Source organism: Lactuca virosa, chromosome 3 (assembly GCF_052849685.1).
Source record: "Lactuca virosa cultivar CGN04683 chromosome 3, Lactuca_virosa_CGN04683_v6, whole genome shotgun sequence".
Lineage (NCBI taxonomy): Eukaryota > Viridiplantae > Streptophyta > Magnoliopsida > Asterales > Asteraceae > Lactuca > Lactuca virosa.
In genome coordinates, this window is record NC_136428.1 from 157,987,297 (window position 1) to 158,001,864 (window position 14,568).

The following is a 14,568-nucleotide window of genomic DNA, read 5'->3' on the forward strand; positions in this document are numbered from 1 at the left end:
AAGTTTAATGGTAAAATATGTATATCGTCAATAGTAATATCCACGTGGTTGGTAACCTATTATTTCCGATAACACCAATGGTATTTTTTAAACAAAAAGTATATACTTCAATGGTCATACGTATACAAAGACTATTGTATGTTGGTAATACGTGTATAAAGATATATTTTATATTTTTGTAGAATTCTTTTACTTTGTGTACAAAAATACTTTATAATAAAATATACATCGTCAATAATAAAATCCATGTCATGTTCCACGTGGCTTGCCATGTGGCAGGTAACCCAGTAACATCGATAATATTTTTTTGGAACAAAATATAAAATTTAATGGTCATATGTGTAAAAAGTCTATATTTTGTTTATAATATGCGGTCAAAGAAAAGTTTTGTTATTTTTTATATAATTGTAATACTTTTGTTATTCCCGAAATTCATTTTCCCTATTGATCTTGTAAAAAAATTACATACCCTTTTCTATTAACAAGAAGAAACAAAGGTTAGCAATGAACCCATAATATGATTAAAGAGAGACACATGTAAATCCACCAACTCAAGTGCTTCTCATTGCAATATATATAGACCTATTTACATATCATCACTCCCATCAAATCATCAAACCAATCTAACAAAACCCATGTAACCACTCTAGAAAACAATTTACACCAACACCACCAATAATATTTCTTTCTATCACAAACCTATGATGCCACTCAATCGTTCCTCCTCACTCTCCAAAACTTATTAATTCAATTCCGTGGAGCCCACCATACCCAAAAAGGTAACACCATTCTTTATAAAGGTGTCATTTTTTCTTTTTATGTTGCACTTTTTAGTAGGACCATTTTATGTACAATTGTGCTTGTGATAATTCTTCAACTAATGCTTGCTGTTCTTAGCAGCCTACGGAATTCGTGCAGACTAATTTTGCCATCTTTGTCAATGTCAGCTTCCTCTAAAACTGGATATATAGACCCTCTTAGCCCCGTATGCTGAAAATGAAAACCCCAATAAACATCAATCAATAAGTATTTTGCCCTTTGATTAATCGAGTTAAAGTAACAAAAAAAAAAAAAAAGTTCACCATTTTGAGTTCTTCGGGAGTTATAAATCCATCTCTATCTACATCGAATTTTTCAAAAGCAGCTTTTGATAATCGTTGCCATTTTTCATTGTTATGTTCCTCTAATTGATGAACATGAAGAGTAGCAGCTACAAACTCCATGAAATCCACAAGCCCATCTGTGTTAGTGTCGATCTGTGTCACACCCACATAATTGATTATACAATGATCTTAAAAAGAGTAAATTACACGAATGGTCCCTATGGTTTGGGGTAATTTGCACGTTTGGTCCCTATCTTATTTTTTTAACTTGGAAGGTTCCTACAGTTTGTTTTTGTTGCGTGTTTGGTCTCTGTCTTACCTAAAAAGACGTTTTTGCCCTTGATTTTTTAATTTATTTAAATAAGGTAAGGTAAGGTAAGGTGATGTGGAAGTGGGGTTGGGGTTGGAGTGTGTTTATTAAATAAATTAAAAAATCAAGGGCAAAATAGTCTTTTTAGGTAAGACAGAGACCAAACGCGCAACAAAAACAAACAGTAGAGACCTTCGGAGTTAAAAAAATAAGTTAGGGACCAAACGTGTAAATTATCCCAAACCATAGGGACCATTCGTGTAATTTCCTATCTTAAAAACAATGACAAAATTGATACTTCAATGGTTTAACCACAGTTTCATAAATAAAAACAACCCAAGTTTAAACAATTTTTTCTATGGCAACCTTTTATAGTGGTTATAATAGAAAATTTTGTCTAACTTTAGTGTCAAAATTTTCACTAAAGTCACTTAACTTTGACAATGTTTTAGATTGTGACCACTTTAACATGTTATAGCTAGGTCAAAGTGTTCAACATAGAAAAAAATTGTAAAACTTGGGTGATTTTATTAATGAAACTTAAATATAGTGGTTAAACCACAAAAATAGTTAAAATACAGTGCATTTTATGTAATTTGCTTTAATAAAAGAAAATGAAAAAGAAAAGATTAAAAGATTAAAAATTGGTGACTCACCGCTTGCAATATCTCCTGAACACGAGAATCTTTCATCTTCCATGGAACATCCTTAGCAAGAGCCTACCTCGAAAAACCGATATAATTTAATAAAAATATGATTTGAATAAAATTGATACAATCATAAAAAAAAGAGCACCATGTGATTTGCATTTTAACAATTTCACCACCTTTTTAACCAAAAAAACACAAAACTACCACCATTTCCTAATTTATCAGTTGCGAATTGTGAAATTGCAATATGAATGGTGCACACCACAAAAAAAAAAAAAAAAAAAAAAAAAAAAAACCCTTGAATTTTTTTTAAAAAAAAAAGTATTTTGCAATTGTTTCAACGAAATTGTTAAAAATTTGCGACATATTGAATGATTTTGCAAACTTTTGGAATTTCACAATAGAAAAAGGAAATCCTTATTGTGCCTTTTTTCAGTAAAAAGTAATTTCCCAATTTTTTAGAATTTCACAACAGACCAATTGCGAAATTTGGTATAAGTTATTTTGTACAATTGGTCAAAAAGATGGTGGATTTGTTAAATGTGACATTATATTATGTATTTTTTTAATTATACTTTAAAATTTAGAATTGAAAATGAACAAATATAACAGATCTTCGGTAAAAAGATTCAGAAAAACACACCTGTCTCATTTCCTCGAGACTAATGGTACCGTTTTTGTCTACATCAATTGCATGAAACTGATCTTTAAGGAAAGATATTTCTTCTTCATCGAGCATGCTAGCCAATGCCTAAAGTGTCACAAAAACTTATTATTTTATTATTTACCAATGCAAATTACAAAAAAAAATAAACGACTATACTTTGGACATTTTTGTAGTTTAATAACTATATTCAGTTTTGTCAACAAAAGACACCCGAGTTTTACAATAGAAAATTGTATCCAAGTTTAATGGTTTTTATGTATTTTTCCCTATTTACCACTTAATATGCAAAAAACAAAATTTTACCCGTAGAGCAAATTGTTTTAGGCGACTGTATCTCACAAACTGTCGCATGTTGTTTAAAACATAAATGTCAAGAGGAATCACGGACGCATTTCCATCTTCTCGAACCCATGGGTGAGCTGCATAAATTTATAAATTATTAAATAATTTTGAAAAAGTTTATATAAAATATGTTAAAAGATTATATAAAATATTTTAAAAATAAAAATATACATAGTGCTTGTGCAGCGGTGAGTCTTGCACGAGGATTTTTCATGAGTAATTTCCTTACAAAATCTTTACCACTGTCGCTAATAGTTGGCCATGGTTTGCGACGGAAATCAGGCTTGTTTCTTAATACCTGTGGATTTTTATATGAGAAGGTGGATTATGTAAATAAATAGTATACAAAAATCTGAATATTGCATTTATATTACATGAAATAGACGAGTATATTATAAATCGCAAGTTCAGACAAATTTTGTAATTGTTCCAATGTAGTCTTTACGTTTTATATAAAATGACGTCAAATTTTGGATTGAACTTGCATTTTGTGTAAAGTATGCGAGCATGTCCGCAATTATGTGCAAACTTAAGGACGATATTGAGACAATTTCAAGTTTTGGACTAAGTAAATCATAGCGACCAAATGTTTAATTTACTCGATAAAACAATTTTAAGTAATGGGCCAATGTATCGGGCCTTGGGAAATGAACATTAGGTAGTAACTACTAAGTAGAATCGGGCCCAATTGGGCTTTGAAAAGAAGAACTTTTGTAGAAGCCATGGTAAAGGACAAAGGTAATGTCTTGTGTGATGGAATGGAAATTATGGAATCGTATATTTCAATGGAATCAAAGAAAACGTTTAATAATGTTCATTCTTTTAACCACTGTTTTTTTTAAGGGAAATGGAATGAAGAATTGTGATATAACCTATTTTCATTTATAAAACTTTCAATTGAAATTTTAAGGATTTAACGATTTTAGTTGAATTATAATTTTGTTTCCTAAAGACTACTAGAAATATCCTTTTACTATAATCTTATTTGGGTTCTAATGAGGTTTTTTTTTTAAAAACAGCTTGTTAATATATGTCTGGGATAGAACTCAAAACCTCCTTGTTAGACAAATGGTCTAGCCACAACTTGTGTTCTAATGAGTTTTTATTATGTTTACTTTAGTAATTTCATAAACAATAAATTACTATATACTTATAATTAATTAACATATAACATATAACATATATAATAGTCTTAGTATTATACCTTGTATTCATATATAAATATAAAAAAACCCATTATTTTCCTATAGTCTACAAAACATCATCAACGGAAACTAATGATTCATTCCATTACCTTGCTTATTCAATTCCCTTGACCGAATTTCCATTCCATTTCATCCAACAAAACAGACCACAACCCTAATATACAAACAATTTACAAATCACATGAAAAAAAAAAAATACCTCTTTAAAAATTCCATCCTCAGTTCTATCCCAAAAGGGTCGACGCCCACATAATAAAATGTATGTGATGACACCGATGCTCCAAACATCGGATTCCGGCCCCGATCTACGCTTTAATACTTCCGGAGCAACATAGTATGCACTACCAACAATATCTGTAAACTTTCTTCCTATATTTAATCATAAATATTTTATTGAAAACTCTCATTAATTAATAAAAATAAATACAAATATGAACTACAATATGATATGATAGATATGATAATACTCACCGGGTCTTATAAAATCCGACAAACCGAAATCCGTTGCCTTCAAGCGTGAATCCTCCTTTGGGGATTTAAAAAGAAAATTCTACAAAAAAAAAAATGTTACTCTTTGTGTGAAAGCTACAATGTTTTACTTGACACGTGTATTAATTTAAGTGAATGACAAATTGACAATGGGTAAATATGTAATTTTATTCTAACCTCGGGTTTCATGTCGCGATGTACCAAACCATGTAAATGGCATTCGGCTGCAACTTTAAGCATTTGTCTTACAACAATTGCTGCATCTTTCTCTGTGTAACGACCTTCTTTTCTGTAATTTTTTTTATCACATTAATGTCATAAATAGGTAACGAAAAATATTTTTTCTTTTACAAAGTTAAAAAAAAAAAAAAAAAAATACTATCAGAAGATAAACAAATGGAATTTTGGATTTTTGTTTGAAGAATGGTGAAATTCTTACTTTGACAAGATCCGATCCAGCAATTCGCCACCCTTACATAACCTGAAATGTCTCAATGTTAATTACGAGATTTATTTAACTTTTTTTTAAGGATTTATTGTTATTAAAATCCAAGAACTAAAACAAAACTTACTCCATGACAATATATACAAAGGAATCATCTTCAAATGCATTATGAAATTGAACCACATTTTCATGACCACTTAAAGCACGCAAGATTCTGACTTCTCGTCTAACATCTTCAACAGCAATTGGAAGAACCATCTGTTAAAAAAACACAAATTAATCTCAAGACAACGAAATTTCATAATCAAGCATATGAAAATTGAAATCAATATATGATAAAACACCCAAAATCAAACGCAAATTAGCTAAAATTGGATTAAATCCACACAAAAAGCAGCAAGAAATTACCTTGTTTTTATCGATTTTCTTGACAGCAACACGATCGCCATTTGCCTTATCAACAGCAACATATGTATACCCAAATTGACCATGACCCAACAATTTACCAGTCGAATACCTTCGATCAAAATCTTTAAGATACCCAAAATCTGTTCTTTTCCCACAAGGAATCAAACCCTTTTGACGCTTTGGCGTCTGCTTACCTTTCGGTTTAGTTTTATTATTGTTGAAATCCTGCTTTTTATGAGAATTCCTATTGGATTCTTTCCTTTTGGGCAAATTGACATTTCCATCCTGTTTTAAGATAAGATGCCGTTGATGGTTTTCAGCGCCGGTGGTGGTGGCGTCGGCGTCGGTAAGGGAGGTGGTAGTGCTGTCGGAGCCGCTGATCTTCGTGGTCGAAAAACAGATACCCATGACTAAAAATCAAATCTTTGACGAGGGTTTTTGTGGGAATTGAATTTTGTTCACCGGTTTATGAAATTGAGAACGTAATGGGTCATGGGTTGGTTATAAATACGAATGAGGAAGACGAAGGGATCAAGAAAATGCAGGTATTGTGGAATAATAATAAAATATGGTGGAGGAGGGGGCGGTGGTGACGGTGGTCAAGGTGACTTTTTTGTGTTGAAGAAGAAGAAGATGAATGAGGACCCCCTCCTCATTGATGTTTTTGATGTTAACAGCTTCTTCTTCTTCTTTTGGTGTCTTTTTTCGAGTGGCATGAAGAAAAGAAACCGTTTGATGCCCTCCAAAGAGATTGGGGGCCAAAGAAACTGATCCTCATTTCTTGCGTTCATATCATACGAAGCGTTTGAGTAAATTACACGAATGGTCCCTATGGTTTGGAGTAATTTACATGTTTGGTTCCTAACTTATTTTTTTAACTCGGAAGATCTCTACTGTTTGTTTTTGTTGCATTTGGTTCATATCTTACCTAAAAATACTATTTTGTCATTGATTTTTTAATTTATATAAATAAACACAACACAACCCCACTTCCACCTCATCTTAGCTTACCCTACCTACCCACCTTATTTAAATAAATTAAAAAATTAAGAACAAAATAGTCTTTTTAGGTAAGACATGGACCAAACGCACAATAAAAACAAACTATAGAAACCTTCCGAATTAAAAAAATAAGTTAAGGACCAAACATGCAAACTACCCCAAACCATAGGGACCATTCGTGTAATTTACTAGAAGCGTTTTTTAGAAAGAAAAGAACTACTCTTCTCCCCATGAAAAGAGGAGGACGCGGATTTAGGTGGTGTTTGGTGTCTAACTTTTTGATTATTTTAGATTAAAAATTGTTATAATAAGTTTTTTGTTTTACCTTTTCTTTTGAGAAAATTAGGTTGAGTAAATGATACTGAAGTTAAAATACTTTGTTTCTTTTGAATTTTAGGGTCGAAAAAATCATGGTCTAGATCATATAAGAACGTTGAGAAAGGTCAATGTGAATGATATATGAAAATTATATATAATTGTCTCTGCAAAGATAATGAACGATCCTAAAGTCATTCTATGTTAGTTTTTGTGGTTCTTAGAAACAGTCGACTAAAGAAACGTCGAAAAGTACAAGAAAATTCGGGAAACAGAAGAAAAATGGGTAAATGTTGCTGAAAATGGATATGTGATGCCAACCTGGATATTTTATGTTTGTTCAACTATTTTCAGTTTTTCACCATCTTGAAAAGGAAATTGAAGTGAGACAAGGAGTAATCCATAGTAGAAAATAAACTCTTTTTGTTACAATTTTCAACGTTCATTTCAAAATTCAAGTAAATATTTTTTTTAAATATAAATATCTTGTATTTTTTTAACGTCTTCTTGTTACTAGAGTTGCAATATTCGATGTAAAGAGTTCCTTAATGAATAGTGAATTATGATAGTTTGATATTACGTTTTCATTTTTATGTTGTGTTTTAGGTACTACAGTATCTTTTTTTAACAGCTGTATTTTATTAAAAGAAATGTCAAGGAGCTAGAAAAGAAAATCAATTTAAAGAAGAGGATTTTGTAACCATTGAGATCGTTAATACTATTTTTGCTACTTTTACTTGCAAACCAATTAAAAGAATGAATAACTATACTTTAAAAAATATGACTCTTCTTCATGGTGTACGTCTTGAAGATTTCGCTATTTCTTTATGACCAAATAACCCAAATGATTGTGATAACAATTACTTCAATCTTTCTTTTGTTCAACAAAGAAACCGAAATCCATCCACTCCAAGATCTCCGAGACATTTGTGAACAAAGGAAAGGACAGGTCAAACCACTTAAGAACTTTTCCTCGTATTTCTTTTACCACATCACACTCCGCAATAACATGCCCACAATCTTCAATCTGAACAGAACATAAAGGGCATAACACATAATTGAGATCTATACCCCTAGTCACCAGATTATTACGAGTAGGTAATCTATCCAAGTGTTGAAAAATTAGTGTTAACCAATTTATAAAATAGGTTTTCCCCATTTTTGAACACGTCCAAAACGGATTTCAGATGAATGAAAATTAATACTTAAAGTAAGGATGTTGGAAGAAGTAAATAAAAAAGTTTAATGGGTGAGAGAAAAAAAAAGTTCAGGAACCTTTCTTGTAAATATTTTTTCTTTCGAAACTGAAATTGTAATTAATATTTGTTGAAAATCGTCCTAGCTGTCTTCTAGATGATTCTTTCAATTGCTTCAAACAGTGAAATTGTAAACCACGGGAATAGGAGGCACACGCTAATCTGGAAAATCTACATTTCAATCAAAACGAGATGATTGTGGAAAGGGATCAAAATCCGATGACCGTTGATGCTCTCACTGTCAGAAATCAGGGCACATCATCGATGTATGTTTTGAATTGGTTGGTTATCTTGAATGGTGGAACACAAAGTCCACCACAGTGAAAACTCAACCAATAAAGAAAAAAGTTCAAGCACATGTTGTGACTGTCATGGAGGAAACAAGCTCATCGGTGATCACTAGATAGGAATATGACAGCCTCCTGAAGATGATACGGCCAGCCAAACCTTTTGAAAACACACTAAAAGCCAACATGACTGGTAAAAATATTCTGAAATCATACATGACTGGTAAGAACAAAACTCAAAATTCTTGGGTCATCAACTCGGGAGCCAGTGAACACGTCACTCATCACAAACATTGGTTAAAACCAATTAAAAACGGAGAATTGGCTTCTGACTATTTCTAATGGCCAGTCATTACCGATTGACCATGTACGAAATGTCCAATTTCCTAATGGATTCGACTAAAGGATGTTTTAAATGTTCCCAATTTTAAATGTAACTTGATATCAGTAAGCCGGCTAACTCGTGACCAAAAGTGTTCTATAACTTTCTTTTCGTATTCATGTCTAATACATGACTTATGTTCGAGGAATCTGATTGGGACGGTAAAGAACGAGATGGATTATACTATTTGGAACCATTCAAAAGAGATAGGGTGGCAATGTCAGTTTTGAGTAAGCAAATGATTTGGCACAGAAGATTGGGACATGCATCTGAAACAATTTTAAAGAAGATACAACAATTAAACGTAGGTAATTGTAAACAATTTTGTGATTCTTGCATTCGAGCAAAACAAACTAGGTTACCTTTTCCCATTAGTTTTTCTAAATCCATGGAGTGTTTTGATTTATTACACATTGATATTTGGGGTCGATAGAAACAACATACTCTTAATGGAGAACATTATTTTTTTTGTCTATTATGCATGATCATAATTGGGGAGTTTGGGTTTATCTAATGAGAAACAAATCTGAAGCAGGAGAATTTGCAATTTTGTAACGACCCAAAAATCAAGGGTAAAAATTTCGTTTTTAATTTAGCTAAAACATTGATACCATTTATTTCAAACATTTCAAATCATCGTTAAGTAAATCATTTATCAGAGTTCATCCCAAAATCATTCATTGCGGAATTCATAGGTTTGTGCACTGCGATCAATTCGAGCTCTTCTTTTCCAAATCAATGATACCTGAAACCAAAACCGTAAACCGTAAGCACAAAGCTTAGTGAGTTCCCCCAGAGCATACCCCACACACAATCCACATGACACGTATCACATTAGCTATACAAGCTATCTCTACCACATATCACATATCATATTAGCTATACAAGCTATCTCTACCACATATCATTAGCTATAAAAGCTATCTCTAGCACATAACATTAGCTATAAAAGCTACATAAACCATATCAATCAGATAACCATATCAATCACATAACCATGCATATAAACATATACGGATACCGTGGGCTCCCCCCATGGTCTTACACCTATGTGTCATGGGCTCCCCCATGGTCTTTAATAGGAAAGCCATAGGCTCTCCACATGGTCTTACATCCAAGTGCCATGGGCAACCCCCATGGTCTTTAATAGGAAAGCCATGGGCTCTCCACATGGTCTTACATCCAGTGCCATGGGCTCCCCCATGGTCTTCCATGCAAGTATCACAAAGACAGCTAGCATAACACATACCACATAGTCAATAGCATACCACATAATCACTAGCATACACATATACATGCATACCAGACATATCAGTAGTGAATCTACAATAAACACTACAACTAACTGAATGGGCTGACCTTGGTGCCTTAGACCCATTGGTATGGTGAGGAGACTCGCCTCTCGAATACTGAACTGATAAGCTGAAGTCAGATATATCCCACACGCTGCTCCTTCTCAACTGTCCATAATTATCAGGTGATTAGCTTAACACAACCCCATAAATACCCTCAGGTCAACCCTGGACCAAGTCAAGGTCTACCGCCAAGGTTAACAATCCATGTTGACCTCAACTCGTCGAGTATATCCAGCCACTCGCCAAGTTCTTGCTTGACTCGTCAACTCGCCGAGTCACTTGAGTGACTCGTCGAGTTCCCCGATGTTTGCGGTTGTAAACCCTCAACCGCAAACCCATGGCCGTAAACCCTTTGGCCGTAAACTCCTTGGCCGTAAACCCTTTGGCCGACTCGCCGAGTTGATTAAAGGACTCAGCGAGTCCCTTTAGCCCTTCTCGTTTTCGGTCCTTTACAGTTGAAACCAAAGCTCCAAATCACAGATCCAACCACTTATGGTGTAGTTACCACGTAAAGTTGCAAACTTTACATGTTATGCAAAGCATCCAAGGCTAGAAACACTTAATAAAAGTTTGACAAGGGACTTAGAGCATGAAGGGGGCCAAGACTTGATAAAGTTGGCAACTTTAAGTCCCAAAAGGCCCTGAGATATCCAGATCTAAAGCCATATGCTCATATCAAGCTCAAATCCAAGAATGATCCCAAACCATGCTAATAATGGCCATAAACTTCCATAGAAGGAAATCTAAGCAATGAAAAGCCAAGGTTTCGACTTTATACCTCAAAGTAGCTGCAACACTGGAGGAAATCCCGGATCTACTACCTTCCATTCAATACAACCTCTTCAAGCTTCAAGTTCCTTCCAAAAGAGCACAAAGAATCACTCTCCAAGCTCATACACACACTTAAAGAGAGGGAGGGCACGAACTAGGGTTTCTCTGGACAAAGGGGGGAATAAGGGAGGCTGCAAATGAGACATAAGTCCTTTAAATAGGGTACCAAGCCCTAAAATTTAGGGTTTCCTTTACAGCGCCTACTAGCCGAGTCGGGGCCTTCCGAATTGTCGAGTAGGGTCGAAATTCCGTGATCCTTTAAATGACTCTACTCGTCGAGTTGGGGCTCCCAACTCGTCGAGTCCCGACACCAAGACCCTAAAAACTTGCATCCGTTAAGCAATTCCTGGAACAGGTGTTACAAATTTCCTTTTATAACATGGTTAAAACACAATTCGATAAAAGAATTAATAGGATACGAACAGACAATGGTTCTGAATTCCAATCAAGACACATGTTTGATTTCTATAAACAACAAGGAATCCTCCTGGAAACTTCGTGCCCCTACACACTAGAACAGAAGGATGTTGTTGAAATAAAAAACCATCATCTATTGGAAGTGGGCCGTGCATTACGATTCCAAGCATCATTGCCCATCGAACTTTGGGGTGATTGTGTTTTAACTACATCCTATATCATAAATAGATTACCTACTAAAGCTCTTGATAGCAAAAATCCATATGAAATACTTCTTGGAAAATTACCCACCTATAACCATCTCAAGGCTTTTGGATGCCTTGCTTACGTCCATGATAACATTGGAAAGCAAAATAAGTTCAATGAAAGAGGGAGATCGTGTGTCTTTTTGGGTTACCCAATGGGAAAGAAGGGCTACAAGTTTTATGATATAAAGGGAGAAAAGGTTTACACCAGTCGTAATGTGACTTTTATCGAACACATCTTCCCATTTGGAACCGATTATGAGACCAAAAGGGAATTTGAAGACACAAGTTTCGCTTAATCATTAACAAAACTCGAACAAGTAATCGACAATGATAATGAACTATGGGAAAACCATATAGGTGCCAATGTTCATGAAGATACTGAACATGAGCTTGAAAGTGAACACCTTGATGAAGGTGATGATGTTGATCTTGGAACAGAGAATGAAGACGAAACTAATACCCACGACAGTCCAAATCGAGAAACACCCAATCAACCCAAGTATGATGTCGAGGCACAACAAGCGACAAAGCACTAGAGTTAGAACAAAACTTACATGATTCAGCGAGTTTGTCATGGATTTGTCACCATCTCTTGAGCACTCGACTCCCTTTCCCACTTCATCACATCGTGCTTTCTTAGTGGCCATCACATCTTGTGATGAGTCAAAAAAAAAATTCTCAAGCAGCAGTTGACCCTAGATGACGTGAAGCTATGAGCAAAGAAATCAAGGCTCTTGAGGATAATGGAACTTGGATCTTGGCTAAGCTTCCTCCAGGAAAGAAAGTTATTGATTTAAAATGGGTGTTTAAAGTGAAATACAAACCAGATGGGCAGATAGAGCGATTTAACGCATTTTTGGTTGCAAAGGGTATATGCAAGTTGAAGGGATCGATTTCCACGAGACATTTGCACTGGCAGCTAAACTGGTAACCATTCGAAGTGGTCTAGCTGTAGCTTCCAAGAAACAACGGGTTTTTCACCAACTCGATGTTAACAATGCGTTCTTGCATGGTGACTTGGACGAAGAAGTATATTGTAACATCCTTACTCCCAGGTATAAATTTAAAGCTTTATATATTCATGTTTTAGACCTACTCGACGAGTTGACGGATCAGGCCGCGTGGTTTAAGGAATCTACTCGACGAGTCGGAGGACCCCAACTCGACGAGTAGAAGTTGTGCATGGAAACCCTAATTTTTAAGGTTTACACCCTATTTAAAGGACCTTAAGTCCTTCCTTTGTCCTCCTTACCACCTTTTCACGTCCAGAAGCAAACCCTAAGCGAAGCTTGTTGGATTAATGTCTAAGTCCATAACTATAATTGGTAAGACTTGACCCGACCCGGCATGGTCCATTTGGGTTGCATGGCATCATGCATTTGGATAGACTATAATGAGAGAAATAACACGTAAGGTTGGTTAATATATTATAAGTTCTAATATATATTAATAAGGTTATTTAATTAGTATTGATCAAGAATTAATTTGGAATTAATTAAGTGATCAAAAGGAGACTAATTAAATATATGGGTTGATTGTGTAAATCATTCATTCTTATATATGTGGGCTTGTGATCCAAGATTCCTTATGTTAGACTAAGTCCATGGGGTGACCCATGGATACTCCATGGAGGTTAAAATCCATGGAGCATAAGGAATGGGTAAAGTTATGAGTTACATGGTGTAACCCTAATAGCCACCATATAAAAGAATCCCATGGCTCAAGAAATCGGGCACTAATGTGTGAGTGTGAGGGCTAGACGATTTCAAGGAGTGTTCAAGTTTCTCTCAAGTTATTCCAAGTGTATTTGGTGTTGTGTGAACCATTTGAGGTGTCACACTTGGGGCACTAGGCACTCAAGCTTCATGAAGACATTCTACATCAAAGAGGTATGTATTCTATCTTGTTATATTTATTATTTTGTATGCTAGATTAGGATAATACCTTAGATGTTCATAATTGTATGTATAATAGAGAAAACATAGATCCAAGGTATTTAGGGTTGCATGTACACTTAGGAGTGTTAGAATGCTCATAACCCAACAGTGGTATCAGAGCCAGGTTTGTTTTCTTGTTATACTTGCAAAAGTAGCTGAAAAATCGAGTTGGATGCATATATTCAATTGTTTTGGCTGGAATTGGACTAGGAACATTACCCTAAGATGTTTTTGGACTTATAAACTTGTTTTTGATGTGGTAATGTTCATGCTAATCCAATTTCTAAGATAATTGTCATAATTTCAAGATTTGTATTAGTTTGTATGTTCATGCTAATTTCTTGAAGATTGATGATTTGAATTATCTTGTTCTTATGAGGTTCTTAGATTAATAGAAAAGTTGTGTGAAATAGTTGTTTTCAATCCATTTTAATCTAAGAGTTGATTCCAAAGTGTGTTTTTGTAACTTGTCCTCAAGTTATATGAAAAGTCACATTTAAGAATCATAAAACTCATAAAAGTTGGCAAAGGTTACAAAATGAAGAGTCTAGTTCTAATTAAATGGTTTTATAACTCCATAACTTGTCCTCAAGTTATCGAGGTTTAAGAGTCTCTTCATTAAATTAAAAAAAAAGTGTAACCTTAATTGGTTCCATAAGTTACAATAAAAAAAAAGTTATTTTTTTTTTATTAATTAGTTTAAAGTCTTCCATAACTTGTCCTCAAGTTATGGAACTTGAAGAGTTTTTTTTTAATTAAAACTACTTTAAACTCATAAGTTATGGAATTAATTAGTTTTGAATAGTTTCAAAACTTGCCCTCAAGTTTTGGAATTTGAAAAGTTTTCACTTATGAATACTTTAATTCTAAGTTAGCCCTTAGAATTTTAAAAGTTAAAATTCAACCCTTATACTTTATA

General features: G+C 34.1%; 1 protein-coding gene across 2 annotated transcripts; it reads right to left on the reverse strand.

The window, feature by feature from the left end:
- Positions 1–489: 489 nt before the first annotated feature.
- On the reverse strand, positions 490–6,374 carry LOC145166748 (calcium-dependent protein kinase 28-like). 2 transcript variants are annotated; one of them, XM_079085780.1, is made up of 12 exons: positions 5,620–6,374; positions 5,339–5,469; positions 5,206–5,247; positions 4,944–5,055; positions 4,749–4,827; positions 4,477–4,631; positions 3,244–3,370; positions 3,034–3,149; positions 2,707–2,814; positions 2,070–2,132; positions 1,083–1,256; positions 490–990 (listed from the first exon to the last, which is right to left on the reverse strand). In XM_079085780.1, the coding sequence occupies exons 1-12, from the start codon at positions 6,025–6,027 to the stop codon at positions 874–876; spliced, it is 1,632 nt and encodes a 543-aa protein (XP_078941906.1). In that variant the 5' UTR covers positions 6,028–6,374; the 3' UTR covers positions 490–873. The 2 variants fall into 2 exon arrangements, with proteins under 2 accessions (XP_078941906.1, XP_078941905.1); XM_079085779.1 differs by having other exon boundaries at positions 4,477–4,646.
- Between the last annotated feature and the right edge of the window lie 8,194 nt (positions 6,375–14,568).